The 27,500-nt window shown below is 40.6% G+C and overlaps 3 protein-coding genes across 3 annotated transcripts in view; 1 reads left to right on the top strand and 2 right to left on the bottom strand.

Moving 5' to 3' along the window:
* The window catches only part of LOC132845565 (LYR motif-containing protein 4B), a 57,363-nt gene extending 40,673 nt beyond the window's left edge, over nucleotides 1–16,690 (top strand). The window contains exon 3 of the mRNA XM_060869631.1: nucleotides 16,260–16,690. Coding sequence (XP_060725614.1) covers nucleotides 16,260–16,328 — 69 coding nt within the window. The 3' untranslated portion in view covers nucleotides 16,329–16,690. The remainder of the gene's footprint in view (nucleotides 1–16,259) is intronic.
* Nucleotides 16,691–18,881: 2,191 nt separating this feature from the next.
* ppp1r3g (protein phosphatase 1 regulatory subunit 3G) lies at nucleotides 18,882–21,091 on the bottom strand. Its single transcript, XM_060869630.1, has one exon. It carries the CDS (start codon nucleotides 20,996–20,998, stop codon nucleotides 20,228–20,230), a length of 771 nt encoding a protein of 256 aa, XP_060725613.1. The 5' UTR covers nucleotides 20,999–21,091; the 3' UTR covers nucleotides 18,882–20,227.
* Nucleotides 21,092–25,907: 4,816 nt separating this feature from the next.
* Nucleotides 25,908–27,500, bottom strand: part of LOC132845559 (cytochrome b5) — an 8,939-nt gene continuing 7,346 nt past the window's right edge. Inside the window, exon 5 of the mRNA XM_060869622.1 lies at nucleotides 25,908–27,500. This exon is cut by the window's right edge and continues 144 nt beyond it. The gene's annotated coding sequence lies outside the window, so the exon portion shown is untranslated.

Consider the following 27,500-nt stretch of genomic DNA (forward strand, 5'->3'; position numbering starts at 1 on the left):
TTCAAAGGAGGGACATTAAGTCAAATTACTACTAATGCAAAAGCCTAGCTGCTCTCAAAGGCCTGTTTAAACCTGGCATTAACATGCATCCCACTGAAACCACATTAAGATGTGGTCTTGTTTCTAATGTGTACATGCAGCGAAGGATCAGTAATCGACTGCATGATCACCCTTGCTGGAAAATACATAAATTTATATTAATGGCATTTGGCAGACCCCCTTCTCCAGAGTGACTTGCATTTATTTCATTTATACAACTGAGCAGTTAAGGGATAAGCAGCAACAGATTGGTGAAGCTGGGATTCAAACTTTCCCGATCCAACACCTTAACCACTGAGCTACCACTTTCCTTCACTTTCAGGACCATTTCAAAATCACTCTGAGCCCTAGAGATCTCTGCCACTAGGCTAATTTGTAAAGGTGACTATATAAGAGCAGACACGAAAGCAGATGCTTGTCATAGAATCATTCATCAATTCATCTCTTAATCGTTTAGCAGTTTTATTAGAAGTCCATGTGATTAAAAAGTTTTAGTCTGTACACTTGCTTACAGTCTGTAATTGATTGACAGGGCATTTCAACTTGAATGTATAATTCACATTATTCAGTGCAGCAGATTATGATGTGTCTTTCTCCAGTGGAGTCTGCTCACAAGTGAATGGAAATCTGATCACAAGTGGCCTGAAGATGCATTAATAGATATGCGGTGTGACGTGCTACGTGCCTCGGCTCGCCACTTCTAATCTGTTTACCCGGGACTGTAAAGCCAAGTGTGAAAATTTCCATAAGACAGCATTTAGGTCTAGGAGTGTAGAGAGAGGTGTCCTTGCAGGAGGTGTCTTTTTCTTTGGTCCTTGCAGTGAAATTCTGAATTGTTTATCCTGACAATGACCTCCCATCACACAAACACACACATTGCTGTATATTATCCCTCACACATTATGCTCCGCTCTCCTTTCCCACGTTCGCAAATGTCTTTCCTGCTTTCCCAGATAGACACATGCCCTCAACATGATCTCCGAAATCCCACCACTTTCTTTCTCTTTCTTTTATAGTAAGATAAACAAAGAACAGCAGACACTAGTCTTTTTATGTTTACTAGGTTGTACTGTAGCCACCTGAAGGAAGACTATAAACCAAACGGCAGTGCTGTGATGCAGGGACTGTATTTATAGAGATGGCCGGTCATAGTGTTGAATGAGAAGGGCTTAAAAAAAATCTGCTACATCAGTAATTCTGGGTTACTATTATGAAACTGTTATGGTTCAGCCTTGTAGCATGGGGTCTCATAGGAATAAAACTATTACACATACACACAGGAACACAGCGATTGAATGACCGACATGCAGCACCATTATTTATTTATTTATTTAATGAATAGAAAGGTGTGCTAGCTAGTCAGCGCTTTTGTCTGTACTTTAATTTAAATCTTAAACCTAGTTAGGGCTGAGAGAGTGATGTGATGATGATAATGATGATGATGATAAAATATGAAATTTGCAATAAATTATGTTATTAATGTAATAATATGAATCTCATTGATTTTTATAGGTTTTCTTTTTATTATTAAAAGTTAGTACTCGTTAAAAATTGTAAAATCTTTTAAAATGTTCCTCTTTACACTTATAAATATTTGCTTTTTTTTTAATAATAATAATAAAAACTTTACATTTTATCAATACATTTTTAAAATATTTGTAGATATTAAATTATCAAACAATTTTCCTGTGCTGCATTGCTGGCAGTTTGTGAGCTGACGTGATAAGTGTTGTGCATCGTAGATATGTCTTTAAGAATCGTGATATGATATTTTTGTCAAACCTCCCAATCCTTACGCTGCTTCATCAGGCTTTGACCTTGCACTGATCTTCTCGCTGTATACGCACTCTTTTAAGGTTTGTGTCCGAGGCTACATCAGTTTCAGAATGCTTTGTGAAAGTTGGTGTCCTCGATACATGCCTGAAATTTGTTTTTGTGGGTGTCTTGTGTGTGTGCGTGTGTGTGTGCGTGTGTGTGTGTGCGTGCGTTCTTGTGTGTGTGTAGGTGGCTTCCATCCCACACACAGTTCTACAGCCTGCAGGCATTTTCTACTGAATCCCATTAGCCTGTCTTTTCCAGTGGAAATGGCAAGGCTTAGTGCTGGAACAGGCCACTGCTAGCACATCATTAAACTGTAATGAATGCCACGGCCAACCGCTGGAATGAGCCGACGTGTGTATAGAGCCTCGGGTCTTAACAGCAGCCTTCGCTCTTACATACAAGTCAGAGCGACGTGGAACACGCAGTGCCTAAATCAGGACCGTGTGTCTGAAAGAGAGAGGGACTGTTACCTGCGCTGTAGAAGAGGATTTGTCATTTTGTCAGAAACTCTGTGTAAGCATATTGCTGCATTTTTACCCTCGTGTGCATCCATACATCTCACCTCCGGAGACGCAAAGACGGGCTTAGGTCCGCTTAACCGAGCTCCATCAGTGGCCAGGCGGTCTGCCTTTCTCTTTTTTAACTATATTCACAGATCTTCTCCTTATCGTTGTATATTAGTCAGGGAGATAAAATATGACAAGGGATTCTCAAACTTTTTTGCAGCCGCACACCTCTTTTCAGTCTTTAAAAAATAAAGGTTTTTGCATCACAGATTTTATTTTATGAGCACAGACTAAATGTTCAACTATTACCCATGTTAAGCAGTTATAAAGCATCATCTTTACTTATTTAAGCAAACTTTAATAAAAATATATTTAGAGAAGATTTAATTAGATAACTAGATTTGTAAAGTTCGTCACAACAAACTTTGATGTTGGCTTTGACGGTGAAAGTATTCGCAAAGGCCGGTGCTTTTTGGAGACGAGTGGACATAAGGGTCAGTGTTACTTTTGGAGGCAAGTGGACAGAAAGATAGGGTGCCAAAACATTTGGAGGCAAGTGGAGATGAGCATGTGTAGTCATCCGAATACCTGCGAGGCAGTTCCCCTCATTGTGCTGAGTGTTTTGATACATCACATGCCCATGTTGTGCAAAATTATTTATTTTCACGTGAAATCACGTGACGTCATCAGAATACACGTGAGGAAGTTCCCCTCATTGTTCTGAGTGTTTTGATATGTCACATGTCAATTTTTTGATTTTGCATATTTTGGGGGCGGGGCTGCGGCACAACCGAAAGGCCAGTCGGTACACCAAGTTAAAAGTTTGTTCAGAGTATCACCCTAAAGGAGCTGGCCGAGTTTGGTGTAGATAGTTCGAAAGCTTGCCGAGTTATAAACCTCCAAAGTTCATAATGGGAGTCTATGGGAAAAAAGGCCACTTTGAGATCAGGTACCGGAAGTACCGGTACTCGGATCGCTTAGAAAAGTAATAGACCAGGGTCTACAACATATCCGAATTTGGTGCATGTGGCTCGAAAGCCCTGGGCCGCATAAAATTTTATATATCGTGGCTGTCGGGCGGAAACCTCGTATGTCCAAATTTGGTCAATTTCATATTTTTTCACATATCGATGCTATTGGTCAGTCCCCACGTGGGTCTGTTATTTTTACAAGTTATTAACCAATCTAAAGTCTTGAAAATAGCTTGAGCGCAAATCTCATAACTCCATTGGACACTTCAACTGTCCACCTCTTCCTCACTCCGCGGGAGAGCTTCGCGACATATTTCTCCTCAAGAAGAGTCGCAACGAATCGACACGTCTTCTGAAAAAAAATCTTGACCCCCGCTAGTTCTGGTGCTCGTCTGAGGACAGGAATTTAGCGCAAGACAATCCACTGCAACGCAGACTAAACCCTGTGCACTGCAGATAAGGTACGGCGTTTTTTTAATTTCCTGAAAAATAACGGTTTTGGAGATACGAGGATTCCGCCCGACAGCGACAAAATTTTTGTCTAAGCTTAAATAGGAAAACAGAATGTTCTACAAAGCTACATAACTAGAACTTATTTCTGAAGTATGTACCATCCATAAAACCCAAACTAGCTACAATAAAAGTAAAAACGCTGTGCCTGAGACAGCACTTCTGATTTGATTAAAAATAAAGAAATAAATCAAGTGGATGGATGGATGGATATATTGATAGATGAATGGAAAGTAAGTAGTTATTTATGAAAAAATGAATAAATATACGAAACAATAAAGAAATAATCAATAACATGGATAGATGGATATATGATGCATATACTGTAAGTAAGATAAATATTGAAGTATATACAATGTAAATAAGTAATTTATGGATAATTGTTGGATTGAAGGAAGGAAGGAAATAAGTACTGTAAGAACAATCATTCAGAATAAATTAATTAATTAATAAATAGTTTAGACATCTGGATAGAGGTTGAGGAGGACGGAAGGAAATCAAGACAGAAATAAGTATATGCAACCAAGACAAGTCAGCAAATATAAATAAATAAGTAAGTAAATAAATAGGATCGATGGATGATTGGTGTGTTGATTGACAAATGAATGAAAGGAAGGAAGGATATGTGATGTATTGATGGATTATGGTACAATTATGGGATGTGGTATCTCAGTGGTTGGAAGGTCATGAGTTCGAATCCCAGCTCCACAGAGCTGCCACTGCTGGGCCCCTGATCAAGGCCCTTAACCCACAACAAATGCTCAGTTGTGTAAATTGAAATAAAAAAAATCACTGTCTGCTAAATGCCAGAAATTTAAATGTAATAATTGATGGATGGATTGATAATTGGATGGATGAATGTCTAGATGCATGGATAATTGGTTCATTAATGGTGAGATGGATGGATGATTGGTGTGTTGATGGACAGATGAATAGAAGAAAAGATGGATAATTGATGTGTGGATGGATTGAGGATGGATGGATGGATGGATAATTGGTGTGTTGATGGACAGATGAATAGAAGGAAGGGAAGATGATTGGTGTGTGGATGAATTGAGGTGATAATGAATGGTTTGGTGGATGGATGGATGGATGGATGGATGAACGGATGGATGGATGGATAATTGGTGTGTTGATGGACAGATGAATAGAAGGAAGAGGGAGGATGATTGGTGTATGGATGAATTGAGGTGATAATGAATGGTTTGGTGGATGGATGGATGGATGGATGGATGAACAAATGAAACAAATGAATGAAGTAGACGAAGTAAGGAAGTACATAAAATAAACACAAATAAATAAATGTCTGGAACCCCTGGGGTTTAAAGGGCCCTGCTTTTATCTGTACCTGTGCGATTTGAGACCTACTGATCCTGGTCATGTTCAGATGTCTGATAACCAGAACTAAATAATAATAAATAAATGTAAAAAAAAGACTGATGCCTGATGTACACTTGTACAAGAGAGTCTAATTATTATCCGTGTAATCATGTGGTGTATGATGATGCATATGCATCCCTCGTTCTTCTCTGCATCTCTCTCTCTCTTTCAAGGGCACAGCCTCCTCTGGTGCAGTGCTGCTGTAAGAAATCGGAGCAGATTAAGGAGCCCCAGAGCAACGCTAATCGGCTCTCCCATGTCAGGGTGGGATATCCTGCCTTTCTCACATACGCTCAGCACGGCCACTCTCAGGCCTGCCGGGAGAAAGCGGAGGTTCACCTTACTGCACCATTTACTGTAGGGAGGGTTTGGGTTCCTGTGTGTGGTTAGGAAGAATCTGGTAGAAGCCCGATGTGGGTTTGAAAGAGAAATTGACGATGAACCAAGGATACCAAGGGTCCCAGACTTGTAGGCATTACCTCATTAAAAGTATTGCATCACATCCCAAAGGTTATGGGATTATTTTACAAACATGTCAACGTCAAGAGAGAGATAAAGAGAGGCTGGTGAAGTAACGACTGCTTATAGTTGCTATAGTGTAAGTGAAAAGAAATCGTTTCTCAGATGATCTACAAATGGAACTGGTTAAAAAGCATGAGGTGATGATCGTCAGCGATTTCATGTAAAATCATGTGCAAAGAATAAAAAACTTCCAGATGTGCTGTTCTAGGAAAATGATCAGATTTGTGATATGGTAACTCCATGTACATCCTGATGCATCACAGCACCAAGTTATTGATTTATTGGTGCTATACCGAACCTAATGATGGATGCTTGGAAAAGTCCCAAAGAGCTTTACGGAGCAAATCCGAGTTTTCTGCGTTCACATGGTTTCTGAGATTTTCGTCTTGTCTGAATGCCGTTTCCACAGCAACCCGTACCTGCTAAGCGTTGGAGCTGGAAAACCGCTTCACTTGCCTGGTGGTAAAATGTTAAGTATCAGATTAAAAATAGCTGCTCCTAGGAGGGATGAAAAAGCCAGGCCTGCAGTGAATTATGCGTGACTGGGTTCGTCTGTGAACCGTGAGAAGATCTGCGTTCTCGGTTCTCCAGCGACCTGGCTGTGTGGGTCGTGTACATGATTAGAAAAAGCCCAAATACCCACAAGGCCCTGAGTGTTTGGCATGCGCAAGTACTGTTCAGCCTGCTGTGATTATTCAGCATTCGGATGCTGATTTATTCCTCATTCTTCCTCTTCATTATTACAGCAAACAGACTGGCGGGCGTTAAAACGGCAATAATAAGCTTGTCCTCTCTTCATGTGGAAAACAGGAATTGTATTTGTATTGTTATTGCTCTCATTTCTGCAGCACCCCTCTTCTGTGAGTGTAGGAGGCTCCTGATCGGCTTTTTCGCCACTCTGCAGGCTTTGAGGTCACACTGAGAATTTTGGTTGCAAGCAAACACTTGGACTATGAAACGTTTCACGGGTGGGAGACGTGAGGGCCGATCACGACGTGTGCGCATGCTTTTTCTCAAAAGCTCATTGTAACCTTTCGCATGTCGGTACTCCTCCTCTGTTAAGTGTAGACACATTATATGCTAGTCACATTCACCCACATGTCTGGATGTTCTCAGCTGTGTGTGAGTGTGTGTGAGTGTGTGTGTGTGTGTGTGTGTGTGTGTGTGTGTGTGTAAAAAGAATTATAATACTTCTGTGATTTCCTTCTCTCCACTAGGGGAGACTAGGGGGATCTGCAGTGTGACACTGGGTGCCTGCTGCAGCCGCATCAATTAACATGAATATGCTTACCGCATACTGATTGGCTCGAAACCGTGCCACCTCCATCCATGACTCCGCCCCTTCCACTAGTGGACAAGTGTATTTGTGTGTGTGTGTGTGTGTGTGTGTGTGTGTGTGTTTACAGTATAAGCTGCTGCTGCCCTCTAGTGGAGATTTACAGAGAAGCTACACACGTGCGCACACACACAGACACACACACAAAGACACACACTCTCACACACTTAAACGAACACAGCTGGAGATGTGAATGAACTACGTTCAAGTGGCAACGTTCAGGTGCTAGTGCAGAGTAGCACAATATTAGCGGAGAGCACAAGATAGAGGGAGAGGTGGAGAGATAGAGATAATGTGAACAGGAAAGGGTGAGAAGAGAAAAGACAGATTTAAAGCGACTGAGTGAAATATTACTCGCTTAGATTCTCCCTGTTCGGGGTGTTTTCTCACCTTGATGTAAACCCAGCTGTCATTTCGTCTTTTACAATACCGTGCAAACATCTGTCTTCACACCAGCTGGGAGAATGTGTGGAGTCATGGCTCTCTTAGGAGTCACACCCAGGCTCGTCAAGTCACACAGGTTCTGTACACGGGAATTAAGAACGTAGGTTATGGCCTTAAATATGCTGAACATGAAGACTAATGACGATTGGAGTTGATTTTTCTGATGATCCCTGACCTCTGTATCGGTCACTCAGCTGCGTGTTCTTATTATAAGATGATTTGTTTCTCTTTTTATATAATAATTAAATATTATTAAGATTTAATAGTAGATCTGTGTGTGCCCCTATCTACTTATCTGCAGTTGTGTATCTGTGTCTGCATGTGTGAATTTGTATGCGTTTCTCTCTCTCTGTGTGTATGTGTGTGTGTGTGTGTGTGTCTTTTTATTTGTGTGTCTTGTCCTGTGTGGCTGCTTCTGTGTGTACTGCAGTATGTCTGTCTGTCAACATTAAACATGACAGATCGTGTTTAAAAAAGCCATTTTGTTTTCATTACCACCTTCTCACTATTTACTCACTTGTGTCCTGAACGTGCATGTTACATTTATGACATTTGACAAACTTATCAAGAGCGACTTACATTTGTCGCATGCATACATCTGAGTAATTGAGGGTTTCGGGCCTTGCTCAGGGGCCCAGCAGTGGCAGCTTAGTGGCTCTGGGATTCAAACTCAGCCTTTTGATCAGTAGCTCAATAACCTGAACCAATGAGCTACCACATTGTATGCAGGTAGTGCATCTACATGCTTTACTCCAAAAACACAGACCTTAAAGTGACATCATCTCCCCACTGAGCTAAGCATTTTTTTTTTGCTTGTTAAATAATATTTTACTCTAATTCGCTCCCGTGTTATTATGCAGTAATAAAGGGATGTGGTAGCTCAGTGGTTAAGGTGTTGGGCTACTGATTGGAAGGTCATGGGTTCGAACCCCAGGTCCACCAAGCTGCCACTGCTGGGCCCCTGAGCAAGGCCCTTAACCCTCAGTTGCTCAGTTGTAAGTCACTCTGGATAAGGGTGTCTGCTAAATGCCGTAAATGTAAATGTAATAAGATGAGGTCCAGAACGCACAGAGTGAAAGGTTGCCATTCATGTTGTTATAATCACTCGAGACATCATTTCTTAATTTGCTTAATTTCGAAATGTTTGTTTCTACTAACGTGTACACTGTGTAGCATACAAGCATTTATTTTATACATGAAGCGTGTATTTACAATGCGCGTGTATGGAGTGGTGGATAGTGCAATATTTAGCATGTAAAACAATAGGAATAAAACTGGTTATAGTCGTGAAATTTTTTTTTAAAAAAGGTTAAAATAAGGCAAAGTGTAAAAAATAAACACAAGCACAGGACGTGTGGTCGGTGAAGTCGACCTCACCTGCTCCATCGTGGATTCAACATTTTTCCGATCTGGCAAAGACCATTTTCTTTCACTGTGGTTAAGCTACTAACTTGTTACAAATCCGGCTGAGTAACTTAAAATGTGGATTTTGTTTTCTAGCAAATTGTTTGACACTGGCTCAGGTCAGATTGCTTGTAAAAATGTGTGTTTTAGACCAGAGTATGCCAGAGACTTGGCCAAAACCTTTTTATGCTTTAAAAAACATACGTTACAGCAAAATTCTTTCTTTGCATACCCCAGCTTTGAAGTATGGGGTCAGAGCACAGAGTCAGCCGTGATGCAGCGCCCCTGGAGCTGAGAGGGTTAAGGGCCTTGCACAAAAGCCCACCAGTGGCCGCCTTTCAGTGCTGGGGCTTGAACCCTGATCCTTCAAGGAAACATCGCTGAGCATAAGCTACTCAAACCACCACTGCCCTTAAGGGTGTCAACAATGTGTAGATGATCTGGGATTGAACCTGGAGCCTCATACATGCAAAGCATGTGCTCCACCACCGAGCTACATCCCCTGTTTGCATTTAAAACATGTGTGTGTTGTGGAAGCGCTTCACTTCTTCTCTTGTTCGCTTGTCTTTTTCTTCAGGTTGTTAATGTTCCAGTGAGACTCCAGAGATTCGATGCAGCAGTCGGCTGTAAAGGATGCAGCGCATGCTAATTACGCTTCGCATTTCAGTCTAGTGTCCAGTCGAAGTACTATATTTGCAAAGCTACTTAAGAACTTCCACGGTCACTCTACCGGCCATGTTTATTCTCTCTCTGTTGTATTAGCTTGTTAAAGAAACACTTCTAAACTGTTGTTTCCTTCTCACTACCGTTTCCTGCACCGTTGCTTTCAGGCAGCGGTGATCCGCAGGACTTAAAGTGCAGTGTCAAACATTTTTTCAGGAGAGAGCTGTTCTGTTTTGTAGCAGGTGCCTCCCTGGGGTCCTGTGTATCCTGCATGCCCGCTGATGCCAGGTGAAAAAAGGGCTACGGAGGCACTGTGTGAGCTGAGTACACAGAGATGCTCTCAGCTTCGATATGGGCTGTTGACACTGTACTTTTCTGTACTGTTATGACATTGGGGATGTCCCGAGAGTTTTAGCATACAAAGCAGCCTCGGATGACTCGGATATTCTGTAAGTAATGCAAATTTGGCTGCCGTGGTAAGTCTTAGTCAAATCATTCTTGTTTGCTGAATCGCTGAATATTTTCAGAATAATTCTCGCTTCTGATCTTGCTTTAGAGTTTTGCTACCAATGGATCTGGAAAAAGAAAGAAAAGAAGGAAAAAAAAAAAAACAACCACCAGAGGCACTGCAGTGTGTGTGTGTGTGTTTGTGTGTGTGTTTGGGGATGGGAGGGGGGGGGGGGGGGGGGTTTGGAGAAAGGTTACAGGAGTGCAGAGGACTGTTGTGTACGTGATCGTGCTCATCGCCGAGCCGTCACGCACACAGAACTGGCAGGGCTGTGTTTTGGATGGAGTAGTGTGTCGTGTGTGTCGTGTGTGTCGTGTGTGTCGTGTGTGTGTGTGTGTGTGTGTGTGTGTGTGTTAGAGACATTTAATGTACAAACAAAAGGTCACTATCCACACCCGCTGCCAGTCATAAGTTTTTAGGCGCCAATTTGGAACAAGGTTTTTTTGGAAGCAAACTGGATCTTTTTGTTTTTTTTGTGTGTGTCTCTTTGTATACCGGTCTCTTACTTCTGAAATCACACTTTATATGTGACAATTACAATTAAATGGGAAAATAATTAGGCAGACATTACACACAGACACTGAAGTCAACATTTAATCTATTGGAACAAGTGAAAATACCTTAAATTTATAATACTACAAAAAACAAATAGAAGAGAATTAAATCTATTTCTAGCGATCTGTGTTTTTCTTCATTTTTAACATTCACTTGTAGAAGAGATCAAATTATCTGCCAATAGAATGAGACCTGAAATCTTGAAATCTTTTATTTAAATTCATTTTAATTACTTTAATGTAATCTTGTAAAAAAGAAAATACTAGCTAAAATATTTTATAGATTTTCATTTGTTAAGATTCTTATGCCTGATATCATGCTCTTGATGGTGGATGTGTTGAACTGATACAGAACCGGCTAAGAGATGTTACCCGCCTTTAACGAAGTATCGGTTGAAGCGTATACGATCTCAGAGCTGCTGTTAATAAGCACTTTTTAACATTTAGGTGTTTGGTTGAACACCTGTTTAAAATGTTTTTTATTTAATTGCCACTCGTTATCATTTTGCTCTATCTTGCTCTGACATCAATAGCTTGCAAACGACAATAAAACATACGGAACACCAAAAACTATCTTTCAGGAAAATTGTAGAGCACAAAACATACACACACCAGAATCCACTAACCCGATTAAGGCTATAGCTCTTTGTTAACTTCTGAATAAAGCGTCTTACGAACGAGGACATCTTCATTAAGAAGGCGGTGCCAGCTTTCTTTATTACTGTGCTTCATTCTTTGGATGATGGACTATATTGTTTTCCAGCTGTACTTCTCTCACCCTCTCTAACCGTCAGCATCCTGTTTAAGCGCCATCAGTCTGTGCTCCTTTCCCATGGGCCTCTGCAGCTCCTCTGAACAGGAGGTTATGGGCAGGTGTCAAGGCGAGCTGCTCAAACTGACAGATGGTCCGTGTCAGAGAGCGTTTTTCACAAAGGCGTGCAAAAATGGACCTCAGCACTCTCCTTCGTTAGAGTTTGACAAATGAAACCTTACCTCACCTTAGCTAACTGTGCATCTTTTCCAGCACCGGTGCTGTTTTTCCCACCGCAGGGTGGCAATCCGCTGCACGTTTCAGACTGTCTCTATAACAAATGGGCTCCTTTACTTATTCCGGGGCGTATATTAATAGAGTGGCCACATGTTGCGTTTAGTCGGAGCATCAGTCAGAGTATCTGGAGCATTGGGAAGAATTTGAGTTCTCCAGAAGAAATGGGATGAGATGTTGAGATGTTTCACTATTTCTCAGTAGAGATGCTTTACTACCAAGCTGTGACTCTATCTTCTATTCTCCTTTATTACACCACGTGTTCCACTGCTTCATGTAAATAAATCATGTGTGTCTGTGTGTGCGTGTCTGTGTGCGTGTCTGTGTGCGTGTCTGTGTGCGTGTCTGTGTGTGTGTCTGTGTGTGTCTGTGTGTGTCTGTGTGTGTCTGTGTGTGTCTGTGCGTGTCTGTGTGCGTGTCTGTGTGCGTGTCTGTGTGTGTGTGTCTGTCTGTGTGTGTGTGTCTGTCTGTGTGTGTGTGTCTGTCTGTGTGTGCGTGTCTGTGTGCGTGTCTGTGTGCGTGTCTGTGTGTGTGTGTGTGTGTCTGCGTGTCTGTGTGCGTGTCTGTGTGCGTGTCTGTGTCTGTGTGTCTGTCTGTCTGTTTGTCTGTGTGTGTGTCTGTCTGTGTGTGTCTGTGTGTGTGTCTGTCTGTTTGTCTGTCTGTCTGTCTGTGTGTCTGTTTGTCTGTGTCTGTTTGTCTGTGTCTGTGTGTGTGTCTGTGTGTGTTTGTGTCTGTGTGTGTGTGTCTGTGTCTGTGTGTGTGTGTCTGTGTGTGTGTCTGTGTGTGTGTGTGTCTGTGTGTGTCTGTGCGTGTCTGTGTGCGTGTCTGTGTGTGTGTCTGTGTGTGTGTGTCTGTCTGTCTGTTTGTCTGTGTGTGTGTGTCTGTGTGTGTGTCTGTCTGTCTGTGTGTGTGTCTGTTTGTCTGTGTGTGTGTCTGTCTGTCTGTGTGTCTGTTTGTCTGTGTCTGTGTGTGTGTGTCTGTTTGTCTGTGTCTGTCTGTGTGTGTGTCTGTCTGTCTGTCTGTCTGTCTGTGTGTCTGTCTGTCTGTCTGTGTGTCTGTTTGTCTGTGTCTGTTTGTCTGTGTCTGTGTGTGTGTCTGTGTGTGTGTCTGTGTGTGTGTGTGTGTTTGTGTGTGTGTGTGTGTGTGTCTGTGTCTGTGTGTGTGTGTGTGTGTGTGTGTGTGTTGCACAGTTGGCCCAGCCCACACTGGCAATTAAAAGATATAAACTTGAACATTTGCAATCTCTGTCCCACCTATTGCAAGATGAAACCTGCAGCATTTCTTTTTATCGAATGCAGGACTTTTTTATAGCATCATTTAAACCCACGTTGGAGCCCGTAAGCACCGCAGAAGCAGCATATTTTTATTGAAACACTGAAGGAATCGAAAGCTATTAGGGACATAACCTGGGGATAAACTGAGCAAAAGCGCAGGCTGGAGATTTGCTTTTTATGAGAACGGTGAGTGCCGAGCTCCAGTAGTGTAATCTGATGAAAATTCTGATTGGTAAACTCTCCAAATGTAAAATGACTATAAAGATTTACAGTAACTTATAGAGAAATACTTTTATTTCTAAATTCATTTATTTCTTCATTCATCTTTAGTCACCCCTTTATCCTTGTCAGAGTTCCACAGGATCCACACACACACACACACACACATTCACACCTGACGGATCACCTTTATACTATGATGAATCATTTCTATCCTGATGGGAGGAGTCTCTGCCAGGATGACCCCGCCCCCTTTCACAGGACACAAGGGCTCTCTTGAATGGTTTTATGAGGATAGAAATAATGGAAATCATATGTTATTGTCTTCACTCTCATAAGATCTCATACCAGTTAAACTTTTATGGCTGATTTTGGATTGAATAGAGCTCTCCATCACCACCATCAAAACACCTACTGAGGGAATAACTTATGTAAGTACGGTGTTTGTCGCTCCTGTACTGGTCCAAATACTTGCAGAATTGAAGTTGGCAAGTTGCGTTAAGGCGTTGCATTCATTTTGCTAGTTTGTGGCGAACCGTTATCCTTACTCTTAGACAATATGTCTTCATTTCTGTATGTAATTTCAAATATTTTAAAACTAATTTTGTGGGGTTTTTTTGTTTACAAAATGAATGAAAAAACATGATTTTGGCTTTTAAATATTACATGGCTGTAAATTATATTATGTAACAATTTAGTGTGTGTGTGTGTGTGTGTGTGTCGGTATGTACAGTAGTGTCTCTATTAGTGTGTTGCTGTTATGTCCTAGTCCCCACTTTGTTCCAGCCGCATGGATGGGACACGCTGTCACACACACTTCTGTTTACACCGAGTTTATTGGTCAGTATTTGTTCCCTTCGTACACACACACACACACACACACACCACAAAGCCCTGTTGACACTTGATTTAGTACACCATGTGATTCTAAAGCTTCAGCAGTGAACCCTTGGCATCAAACTGAGATTATAACACGCCTCTGGACTACGCTATGTTCCAGCATACACACTCACACACACACGTACACCAAACCTCATATTGCTCTGTGAGGCAAAGCAACGTACTGTACAGTTAGAAACTGCTCTGCCGGTACTGCAAATATTTGAGAGGACTCTGAGGACTCTTGGGGTTTTCGGGAATAGATTTGGTGCATCAGATGAAACGAAGTACTTTCGGGTTTAGTGAACAATGTTGTTGGCTCCTAAAGTACTGAGTTCTGATGTTAAATGTCAGCAAATTTTCCATAACGATTTAAAAATCACTGATTAAAGCTCTATATTACAGACTAAATTGAATTAAAACCTGCACATTTGAGATGCATTCATAGTACTCACCTCTGATACCAGCGAACTTTCGGGTCGTGCGTTTACACGCATGATTTACGTCATGTCGTTCGACATCACAGACGTTCACAGTGTTAAATAATGTCAGTGGCTCGGATTGAAGAATGCCCAATCCGATCTCGGTCATTTCAGGCCGGCTTCGACCCCAATAGTGTTTATTTACACTCCTGCATTGTGGATATTATTGATCTGGTTTTCTTGTGGAATATCATTCCTGATTTTGTCCTCATGCCTCCTCAAACCACGTGACTCTCTACTAAAACTGTTCTGTCCTGTTTAGTTTTGTGTTCACATAGAGTACAGTACAAAATCTTGGACACTGTAGGACTTTGATTTGTTTCAAATGTTTATTTGTGAATTACCGTCAGTGGATAAGTGCAAATGTTTTACTTTATATTCTTTTTCCCAATTTTCCCATTTATTTTAGAGAAATGTTTGTAATCCATTGATGTATTAAGTAATAATACTTAATACTCTTGAAATAAAACAGAATCTACCTCAAATCAAATCAAATCAAATTTTATTTAAAATCAAATCAAATTTTATTTGTCACATACACATACATACAGGGTACGACATGCAGCGAAATGCTTTTTGCGTCTGTCCGGTATATAAGCATTAAAAAAAAGGGAATGCAATTTAGGATAAAAAAATAAATCAAAACCAAAAGGAGATAAATAAAAAATAAAAAAGTATAAACTATATAAAAAAAACTATATAAAATATGAAAATATAAGTGGAGAAATAATGTATATATAATATACATATACATAAATGTGTATGGTTTTTTTTAAAGATTGTCCTTAAAGTGTCCAGGTGCAGTATGGTGTGTAAATAGTGTATATAGTGTATAAAGTGGCACCGTGCTGTGCAAGTCCAGAGTTAAAGTGACAGTGACAGTCCAGAATTTAAAGTAAATTGAGTTAGTACCTTAACTCAAATGGCGTGAACGCTGCATATGAATACATTTGCGTGCTGCTCTTTTTGTTTCTTTCTGTCCTTATCTGTATTTTTTCTCAAGAGCGACTGATTTTCCGTTTGTAGAAGTTAAATGTTAACAATTGAACCGATAAGATTTTGGAATTGATCCAAAAAGGGTCAAGATCACATCAAGGTCAAAGTCAGAAGTCTGAAATGCTGTATGAAGTTTTATTTAAAAATGTACACAAATTAGTAATAATATAAAGGGAAGACGATCGGATGGTGGTGGTGGAGTTAAAAAGTTTTACTCATTTTGTTTAGTCATATACTCATTTTCATATATTTTCTTTACAGAAAACCACGTCCTGTTCCAGTTTAACAGAGCTCACTTTAATGCAAAGGAGTTCGCTGAGAAATTAAAGAAAGTTTGTGTCATATGAACCAGGCGCTTGTTTTACACTGTTGCGTGATGTGTCTCTTCCAGTTTATAATACTGCCCATAAAGGTGAGTTTAAATGACACAAAGTTAACAGGTCTGTTGGTGTCTTGGGCTGAAAAGTTTGGGTTTCATTAATGCAAGTGTGGTTTCTGTGTTTGAAACTAAAGCTAATCAACTGTCTGGCTGCCAGAAAGGCAAGATAATAGTGCAAGTGCTCAAAGACTTATGAAGCTATGCATCATTATGTGCTGGAGACATTCGCACAATTCACACATAGGGAGCAAATCATATCTGTGGTGGAAATGTACATGAAGTGGAAATCTAAATTTTAACAGTCTCGATTTTTTTCTTAATGCACAGGCAGCCATAGGAAAGATGTACGAGGTTCAACGGACCGTAGTGGAATCCGAGCCGAAGAAATTCAACTGATTGGACATGGGTGAACTACGATGCTCTCTGTGGAGGTGGATCAAGGCTATTCAGCAAACCACTGGCTCTGTACATTCGGGACTAGTTTGGATGATGATGATGATGATGATGATGATGATGATGATGATGCCATCGTTCAGGCAGTGGCATGCTGTATACATTCAATATTCCGAGATCACCTTCACCCATACTGCTTCTTTATAACGTCAACTGTGCTGAAGTGCAAATACAACACATACCACACACACCACACAGCCTGCTGTTACAGCCTTACACCTTTAGGATTCTGTCTTAATTACATTTGTAGATACATGTCATGTATGTATTATTTGTCCTGTTTCATTAAAGGTATGTTGCTTTAAGACACCGTGAGATGTCTTATTACCGACCGGTTTAATATCGGTAATAATTTTCACCTAAAGTTGAACATGTGATATTGGGTATCAGGGTTGAAGGTTTAAAATCGATTCGTTTGTTAGTTTTTAGGTTGAGTTGACCCATTGAACTAATGGTTTAAAGATCATGTTGCATAATGCTTCGTAAGGCTAAATGCAGGCTCGGAGAGAGGACGATATCCAACCGGGATCCACTGGACACTGAAATGGCTTCTAGTTCTGTCCTTTTCCTATAAAAGCCTCAAGGTGACATAGAAAAAGTTCTACATAGTCATTGAGAAATTTTAACGAACATTTGTATTTTGTTTTATTAAATGTTTATGAAAAATTGAATGTTAAGTCTCAAAAGGAAAAGAAAAGAATTCAGTGCACAAGTTTGTATGGCTCTTGATTTCAGAGTGGAAGAAAAATAAATACTAATTTATTTAAAGATCACTGTTTACCTGCCAAAACAAAGAGAGTTATTTCCCAATAGTTTATAAATGAAATGACCCACATTCTGTATTTAGTAACAAGGCAACAGTTTATGATTCAATACCACATTTACAAAAATAGCAGGAAACCACATTTACAAAAAATAGCTATTTGATTTTTTAACATTTTTATTTTTTCCCCTTCTAATAAAATCTTAACATAATAAATTTACAAAACCAAGCACCTCTATTATCTGTTATATGAAGTATATTTTGTCTTCCTGATTTTGTCTTAAATGTCACAAACTTTTGCCACTGTTACTGCTTCTACAATACAGATCACTTTACATTATTTTTATCTAAAAGTGACGCATGAGAATGAATTCAAATATTATGTGGCACTACAACACTGTAACGTTCCAACACAAAGAGATTAAGTATCTAATCTGGTAAGATTACACAATCTGGTTGCTAACTTTAAAGTCAGGAAAAGAAAGCTGTAAATTATACTGCTAACACGACGTATATCTGAGTCAGACTTTGACCATCCTCCTGAAACCTTCCATTAGATGCTCATCCGTCATCTATCTCGAGAGAGCTACGTTAACTGGAGCCTTACTCTGTACTTCTTCTTATCCAGAGCGACTTACATTATCTCATTTTTATACAGCTGAGCAATCGAGGGTTAAGGGCCTTGCTCAGGGGCCCAACAGTGGCAGCTTGGTGGACCTGGGATCGAACTCACAACCTTCCGATTGGTAATCCAACGCCTTAACCACCAGGCTACCTCATGCTATACCACCCTATCTCAGCAACTGTCTGATGGGTAATGAAGCTGTCAGTTGTAATACTGTATGTGAGAAACAAGCTTCAATTCCACATCATCTACAAATCGAGCAGAAAAAAAACAATGTACTAATGGAGCTTCATGTCTTGTACAGATTAACAAATGCAGCTTGAAGGCTGCGAACATCAAAGTGGTCGGAATAAATCAGTGTGGCGTGATGGACGGTTCAGGAAAATCCATTCTCGTTAGCTAAGAGAGGAGATTTCATTACTTACAACGGGAAACAACAAGAAGGGAGAAATAAACCGATAAAAAATTGATGGTTTATAAACTGCCAGCACAGTAGATACACCTAGTTTTCATCTTCTTGCACTCATGAAGGTTTGTTCACGGTTAAATAAAGATCTTACAGCTATTTCCTTCATGTATTAATAACCTAAAACGTTTTGAAACTTGTTCTCTTCCACATCTACAATCAATGTCTGACCAAACATAGGGTTTTGTGCTTTATGTTCAAATGAACTTTTCCCCCAAACCCGCTATACAGTTATTGCACCATAGTTTGTTTCTCTCCCAAGAGTGTTCCACGTTTATCTCTGAGCCCCATTGCTCAGCTTTTGTACCTTTGGATAGTAACGATTTAAAACAGCGTATGTCTATCTCAAAGGACGGGACACACGATCGCACACTTTGTAGTTTAAAATGTGATGCAGCATTTTTTCAGAGTGTAACTTCACGTGAAATAATCTGCTTTCCTGTATGCTCCTGAGATGATTAACACATTGCTGCTAATTGTATAATGAAGCAGAATTTGTGTCTTTTTTTTGCAGAATTTTACATAATCACAAAAAAATGGATGTTAACACTATATCCAGGTTTTTGGGGTTTTTTCCAAAAGCTCTTCCTTTATCATTTTTTTTTTTTTTTTAATATTCCATGAAAATACAATAAACAGACAGAAATTCAAGAATTTTAATTGCATGTTTGTCCTATTTTAGCTTTTATCCATTTATTACCATTATAGTTACTTAAATGCATGCGTAGTATTGTGAACTTAAAAAGTTATGTTACAATCAATAGCTAAAATCCATACAACAGCACAAGTTGCTGTTTGAAGTCTATATTTTACAATGAAAAAAAAAACCTTTAGTCAAACTACATAATATACATTTTTTCCATCTTTATGGGGTCGTCATAGAAAATTGTGCACTTTACTGGAGGTCCATGAAATCCACTGAACACATCCGTGTTGAAGAAGTTGAAGCAGTCACCAGCTAGGAGGATGTTAAAGCAATGAATTAACATGTTTAGGAAAGGAAGGCGGTTCTAAACCCGGGATACTGATACCCACTCGAAAACATTATCCAGGTTAGTCTTTTTAACACAGTATTTGCTTTTGCTGGGGTTTTTTTTTAGAGACATTAAGAAAAAATGTTACTGATCTAAACCAGATGCCAGATTTTGCTGACCAATTTACTTAAAATAATCAGTTCACACTGAAGCTACTCCTGGCATTGGCATCAATTATCCTGCATTCAAATGAACTCTAATTTACGATATCTGAAATTTGAATCATTTTTACATCATTTACATCATCGATCTGTACGTTCAAGCTGCAAAAGTGGGAAATGAATTCGGATGCCTCGACGGTTTTAAGCAACAATCTAGCCAGCTATAACTTCAACGAGTGACGTATCTGTACCTCCTCGAAGCTGTGCGTTCATCAGTGTTATATCTGTATGTCGATCGATCTAAAGTAGTGACTTGTATATACACTAGAACTCATTTAAAGGTAAAAGAAGTGCTACTTTGATTACAGTTGATGCTGTGAGCAACCACGTTGGTTTGACGTCACTTTCTAAGCTCGGTCTTGACTTTCCAGACGTTCCGATTAGGATTTTCTTTGGTTTTATCTAGTCGGAGGTCAGTCATTCAGAGTGTGAGTCAAATGCAGCGTTAGATCTGAATGTGACTCGTGCCATGGTAGATACAGTGTTTATCTCATGTGACCACAGAAATCAAATGCCCCACCACACCTGCTGATAGGTAAATATATACAGTTACTGTAATAGTTGTGTATTGGAACACAAAGAAACACACTATGTGAAAATAGCTTACTTGGGCCTTTAAGGTCAAGTCAGGTAGAAGCTCTTGTCTGTCAAAAATATTCTCTGTTGTAAATTAGTTATTAAAAATAGGCTATTATAAATAATTGTTGCTGGTGTCTTTGCATGAACCCGCTCTGTCCAACTAGTACATAATTCTATGTTTCAGTCCAGTTGAGTATATTTTTACTCCTGGGGTTTACAGCATGCGGCCACACTGCACACAGAAGTTCTGCCCGTCGTTATTGTCCCAGAATTCCCCGCGGTCAGTCCTCATGTACACGGCGAAGTACACACTCGCGTCCGGGTCCAGGAAAGGAGGCGTGTGCACAGTGAAGGAGAACCTCTGGCATTCGCGCACGCATTCTCCAGATACGGGCAGTGCGTGCGCGTCAGCGAAGGACGCCCAGTTGTTGAACGTGTACCGCACCCCGACGTCTGCCTCGCTGTTATCCAGGACATTTGCGAGTATGACGCCGCGCACGGCCCAGCCGGACACGGAGGCCCTCTCCAAGGCGACCCCGCAGCGGTTTGCGCGCGCCTCCGTGACCTCTGACGCGAGTCTCATCTCGTACGCCGGTGCGAGCCTCATCTCCACCGCAGTGTCCCGAGCAGAGGGAAAGCCTGCGCGCAGGTCGCCGCACTGCTCGCGTTCGTGCTGCACGGGCAGAGCGCGCAGCGCCGCGAACACCTCGGAGGGCACATGGGGATCCTCGGTGATGCTGAAGTGCCTCACGCTGGCCAGGTTCAAGCCGAGTGCGTCGGCGAACTTCACCCTCTTCCTGCAGCACTGAGAGAGACGGCTAAACAGATTGGCCTGCTCGGGGTAAGCAGGTAAGGACTTGGCCCTCCGCCTGTCCCGCAGGTAAATATCCTCGGGATCGGAGTCGTCGGGATCGGAGTCGACTCCATGGCCGTTCTGTAACTCCAGCGGGAGGACTGAGTGCGACATGTCACCTGGGCTGATCATCCAGAGTCAGAGTCAGAGTCAGAGAAGAGCACCAAGTGTGTCTACAGTAGAGAAAGTTAATCAGTGGGTCATACAGGGGAGGTGAGAGCATTTTAACTGTGTGTGTGTGTGTGTGAGTGTGTGTGAGAGAGAGAGAGAGAGAGAGAGAGAGAGAGAGAGAGAGAGGTTAATGCACTAGATCCCCCGCCCTGGAAGACACTCATTCCCAATAGGGTCTAATTTGGACCCTCTGTCAGTGGGCTGTGTCTCATTCCAAAACTAAATGCACGGTATCCTATGTAAACAGTAGCTCACAAAAGGCCTAGTGATTCAAGAATGAGTCGGTTCTTTGAGTCTCTCTCTCTCTCTCTCTCTCTCTCTCTCTCACCCACACACACACAAACACACACACACACACACACACACACACACACACACACACACACACACTTAGATGTGCTATAACTCTTGCACTGCAATTTAATCAACATGTTTCCATGGGAACCTGATTTCAGATTTGAGCTGTTAGTTAGTATAAACAGTGAGATGTGTGCCTGACTCTCAGTTCTGTTTATGAGGCAGTATGACATTAGGTGAGGCGAACAGTCATCAGAACAGAAATCTTCTTAATGCACTACAGACACAGCAGACACAACAGTGCACTCTAGTAGTTGTTTCACATCGTACTGCCTTGCTGTTTTGTGTTGCAAACTATTTGTATTTTGTTAAGAAGAAGGTAAAGTAAGACTTCCATAGAGCCAGTGACTGTTCATAATTTTGTATGATATATCTCATATATTTACCTGACATTTCATAATTAATTCATCATTTATTTTACACCAGAAAAGAAGGTCACCTGCTGAAATGAGGTCAGACTGTGTTTTAACACAGCCCACTAATTTATTACCAGAACGGCAGCCATTTATTTTAATATAACCTGTAACTGTAACTTACTTTACTGAAAATGTATTATGTTTCAATTACACTGAATTTTCTACAGGTTTTCTATATCCGTGCTCATGCCATACTTAATATAAACCCTCTACAAATTTCTGCTTTGTGAGACATCAAGAATCTTTGAAACACTTCAATCATTAAACCATTAAAATGTCACTTGCATTCTTTTTTTTCCCAGCAAATCATTTAGAAATGATGACCATTCTACCCTCTTCCATCCCATTCCAGATTTATTCCCCTTTTGTTGCTATAATAATCTCCACTCCTCTGGGAAAAGGAGTCTTGCGTTCATTCAGTTATAAGAACGTCAGTGAGATCAGACGCTGATGTTGGGATGGTGAGAAGGTTTGGGGTTCGATCTGTGTTCCAGTTCATCCCAAAGGTGTTTAGTGGGGTTGAGTCAGAGTCAGAGTCAGAGTCAGGGCTCTGTGAAGGACACTGGAGATCTTCCACTCCATCCTTCACAAACCACGTCCTTATGGAGCTCGCTTTGTGCACGGAGGCATCGTCATGCTGGTTCAGGTTTGAGCTTCTTGGTTCCACTGAAGGGAAACTGTTATGCCTCAGCACACACAGACATTCTATGTTAGCTTTGTTTGAAATTGAACCACATATGAGTGTGATGGTCAGGTGTCCACAAACTTTCGGCTATACAATATATTTCACAGTTTTATTAGTGCGTCCTTTTCCTTGCCATGCGAGCAGAGGTTTGGATTGTATATTGTTGTGAACTTGCACCATGAATGACTGCCCACGTTGTGCTACTTAAAGCAAACCTGTAGGATTTAATCAATTCACCACAAAAAAGGAAGTATTTTTGTTGTTGTTGTTGTTTGTTTTCTTATTGTCACAGACTACAGATACAAACTTAGCCTAAGTTGTGTGTAGCTAATTTTCCCAACAGACTGGAAAGGATGATAAATCATTTTTTATGTATTATGATGTAGATAGATGTTCAATAAATGTTAAAACAAAGGTATTTATGCCTTTTATCTCCTAACGTTTTATTTATTTCTACACATTTTATAGAATCAAATACATTTCCTTGTAAGTAATACATTTTCCAGAACTGTTCTTCATAATTTGTAAATGATTAATCGGAACTTGTTATTTAACCACTTTAACAGAATTACCTCAATCAGATGGAAAAGTGGCGTCATTGCGTGGCACCATGACGTTCATTAAAATAATCATCTCTCACGCACGATACCGATGATGTCATTACTGACCTTGAGCTTTATGATGCCAGTCTCTTTAGTTTAACATTAGTGTAAATCAAGTAGGTAAGAAACATAAGAGGAACAGTACTTTAAAGATTCAGACTGTACAGGCTGGATGTTTTTTTTCTGCTATGATCCCATCTTGTTTGGACACATAAAATCATGTGACGGTATTTAGCACTGGTCAATATTAGCAATGCGACCAGCAGTGTTTGTTAAATCTCAGTCATGAAATACGTGCTGTGACCCATGGGACCGTGTTTGCATCACAGTACAATACAGTACATACTTATATCAACAACAATAATAATATGTAATAAGAGATTTTTAAGTGATGCATTTTACAGTGTTGAGATATGTCATGTAGTTGGTGTGTATTGTATGAGAAATCTGGACAAATCCAATTCGTTAAAGTTGTATGCCATGTGTATCGATGGCCACCAGATGGCAGCAGTGTAACAGTCTATTGCAAGTAAGTAACTCAAAGGTTATGAGATGCGTCTTGACATTTTGATAAAGGCGTTTTTATAGTCATCCCATTCATAAAGATAGTTATACCTTCAATCCTTCAGTCTGGGGTAAAATATGATGCCGTCATACCTGGCGCACAGGTACACTAATACACGAAACTTCCTTCTTTCGTCATGCATTTATTCTCATCCAGACACACAGACCTCATGAGAAACCTCTCGACAGTGTAATCTACGGCTTTAAACCGCTACAGATGATTGAGAATCGTGTGACAAAGAGGCATGATATGTCTGATATGAGTCGCTCTTGGATAAAGGGTCTGCCAAATGCCATATCTTACTTGACCTCCACTAGCTCACAGTTGCTGCTAGCATGAGTTCAGGTGTTTTGAGTCTTGCCTATAACGCAGAGCTCCACAGTTCCCATCCTGGTCATGCTTTCCTGCAGAGCTTGTTAATTAGCTGCTGAGATGAATCAGTCTTTGACTCGCCCAAGTCACAGCTCCGGTCGTACTGAACTAGAACTGAGAAACCCCATTATCTAGACCTCAGGGTCTGCAGTCATTTCCATTAACATTTACGGCATTTGACAGACACCCTAATCCAGAGCCACTTACAATTTTTTAGCTCATTTTATACCTCTTAAGCATTGATAGCTGTTCTCAGGGGCCCAGCAGTGGCAGCTTGGTGCACCTGGGATTCAAACTTACACCCTTCTGATAAGTAGTCCAACACTTTAACCATTAAGGTATCACATCCTCCAAGTCAGAGCAGCTTTGTGATTCCACGTCTAAAACTATAGTTCTTCTTAAATGCTAGAGTGGAAATAACTACTAGAAATACTGCAGCTGCAATCGGTAGAGTTCCTGGATATTTAAAAATTGATGAGCTCTGAGACCTCTTCTTGTTCAAACTATGACTACTTTAGAGCTTTGACCTTAGCTGTGTATCACTGAATTATAGATAATGTCATTCAAAAACGAAACTTGTGCAATACCAGAAGCGCCCAGGGAAGAATGAAAGCAACAAGGAGAGGGTTTTATTTGCAATAACATGCAAACTGACTCCATCATACCACAGGCCTACTTGTGACTTTCCTGTAAGTGGTTGGCAAAGACACAATACATGTATACAGTACACATACTGTACTTAGCGCCCATGCTAACAGGAACAACTGTACTTCAGCACATGAAATCATTGGGAAACGGGTCATAATTTGCCGTCGTTGTCCATCCTTCTTAAGGTTTTAAATGTTGTGTGTTTTAGAGATGCTTTTTCACTCACCACAGTTACAAAGAGTGCTTACTTGAGTTATGCTAGTCTTCTTGTCAGCGTGAACAGTCCAATAATTCTCCTCGGACTTCCACGAGGTGTTTCTGCCAGCACGGCTGATGCTCACGGTTGTGTGTGAAAATCTTTGAGACACTCAAACCAGCCCATTTTGAACAAACGTCCACGGCACATCGTTGAGATCCCCTGTTTAGATGTCTGATGTTAACATGTCAAGCTCTTGCCATAACGTTGTGTTTCTGTACTGCTGCCACATGATTGGCTGATTTTATAATTGCATAAACGAGCTGTGGTGATCCTAATAAAGACGTCTGTGACTGTAAATTACAATGGTAATAACACTGCTGTCTAACTAAATAAGCTTAACAGTATAATTATAGTTATTAGCCGTCCTACTTCTATGTAGCATTGTTTAATTTGTTGTTGGACAAACATATTTTTACTCATTTTACTGACATGTAGCTAGTATTATGCCTCCTGGAGGTCCAGTGGCGGGATCGTTGTGATTGCCTGTTCATTGCTGTGGCCCGGGTTCGATTCCCGGGCAGGAAGTTAACCCAGCCACTGAAGAGCTAACTCTCATTGCCGATCCTTAGTCAGCTGAAGTAAAAAAAACTCGTACCGAGTCAAATATGCGGACCAGACGATCTGCTGTGGCGTCCCCGACCAGGGAGCGGCCGAAAGAACAACCGCGCAGCTAGCATTTTATTTATAACCGAACTCTTTGTTGAATACTTCATGAACATGGATTGTACTTCCATACATAATAATCCAGCGACTGGGTTAAACTGCTGCTCGCTTGGATCTTCTCACAAGCGTCCTACAGTCAGCTACTTTTACAGCTTTGTTCTTGGATAGACTTCGGTGTCTCACTTGTCATACACTGGGCAAAATATAAGCCTTAGGCTAATGTCCCGTGATGACGTGTGAAGAGAGAAGCGAAGCAAAAGCGTTGATGTTATTTTTAGAAAAAAAACAAAGTTACACAGAAAATCCTACATAATTAGTGCTTTAATGCAATTAAAGGATGAACAATGACAAAAAAAAAATGCAATTGACTTTTTTTTTACACATTTGTAAGTTCAATTTGTAATTGTTTGCTGCAACAGGAAAGGATTTAAACTATGCCTTGTTGACTGTGATGCTATTCCTGAGTGGATCAGTCACATGGAAGCTTACATACAGCTCTTCTCCTGGAACATGTGAACAACCTTCATTTTCCTTCAGCCTCTGTGTGTGTGTGTGTGTGTGTTTGTGTGTGTGTGTGTGTGTGTGTGTGTGTGTGTGTGTCTCTCAGAACTGGCCCAGAAAAGTATACCCTGTGTGTTTGTGAGCATACAACAGACAAAACAAAATATGGAAATAGTTGTTTTTGTACATTTTGTTCTGTCAGGGTAAGAAAATAAAGCAAGTAATTAATACGACTATGTAGAGAGCGACAAAATATACGAACAGCGATATGTTTCACGTGATGTATAATGGTCTTTCTTAAACGATACTTACATTGAGTGGTATAAAATGGAATGCTTTAGCACCGTTTCTAGTCACTGGTACCCCGGTGGTCCTCAATAAAGCTCTTTTGTGAGCTGGGACATAATTTTTAGGGTATTAAAATACGTAGGATGAGGGTTGAATAGGACTTTGTGTGTGTGTGTGTGTGTGTGTGTGTGTGTGCCAATTCAATGGCTATGTCTACACAATGTTCCCTTCTTTTCCCAACCCTGTACCTGAAGTATCCAATTATCCTGCAAATTTTAGTGTCTTCCCTTCTATAATTTTATGTTTGCAACGTTTATGGCCCTTATCCAGCGCGACTTACTTTTATTTTATACAACAGAGCGACAGAGGGTTAAGGGCGATGTTCAGAAGGGTCCAGCTGAGGCAGATTGCCGGACCTTCCGACCGGTAGTCCGACACCTCGACCACTTGGCTACCACATCTCCATGTAATACACCCACGTTCCCTCAGAAAGGGCGGTTAGTTCATTAATTGATTATTAATTATCTGATTAGATGTACCAGATGGATTGGGAGCGTGGAAAGCACTAAAATATGTAAGAGCAAGAAGAGTGAGAGTGGTGATCCCTGTACAACAGGATATGACAGCTGCACCATTAAAAAAAATGGTGTTGTAATCCAGTGTGAAATAATATAACTGGGATATAAAATTATAAAGGAAAAAAAATTGCCTTCAAGGACCAACATTGATCTACTGGTGTTAAAAATCATGAAAAATCAATCATAATCTAATGCCTCACGTGTCTCTAGGTCCCGTACGGTGGGACAACAAATGTTTACACAAATTTACACAAATGTTTAGAATACGTGTCTACGATCGAATATTTCCGTCCGTGAATACTTCTAGGTTTTATTTTTAGAACAGGAAAATCTCAGAATTTAATTTTAACATACGTTCTGAAAAAGTTACCCAAAAAGAAGCCTTCATTAATAAGAGCTGTGATGAAATAAAACCTGAAATGTGTTACGTCTTGGGCGTCGGAGTTCTGAGTTCAGGACGTGTGCTGATGAAGTTAGATACAGCGGTGACGGCAAACACCGACACTCAACTACAAGTGTGTGTGTGTGT

The sequence above is a fragment of the Tachysurus vachellii genome, chromosome 5 (genome assembly GCF_030014155.1).
Source record: "Tachysurus vachellii isolate PV-2020 chromosome 5, HZAU_Pvac_v1, whole genome shotgun sequence".
Lineage (NCBI taxonomy): Eukaryota > Metazoa > Chordata > Actinopteri > Siluriformes > Bagridae > Tachysurus > Tachysurus vachellii.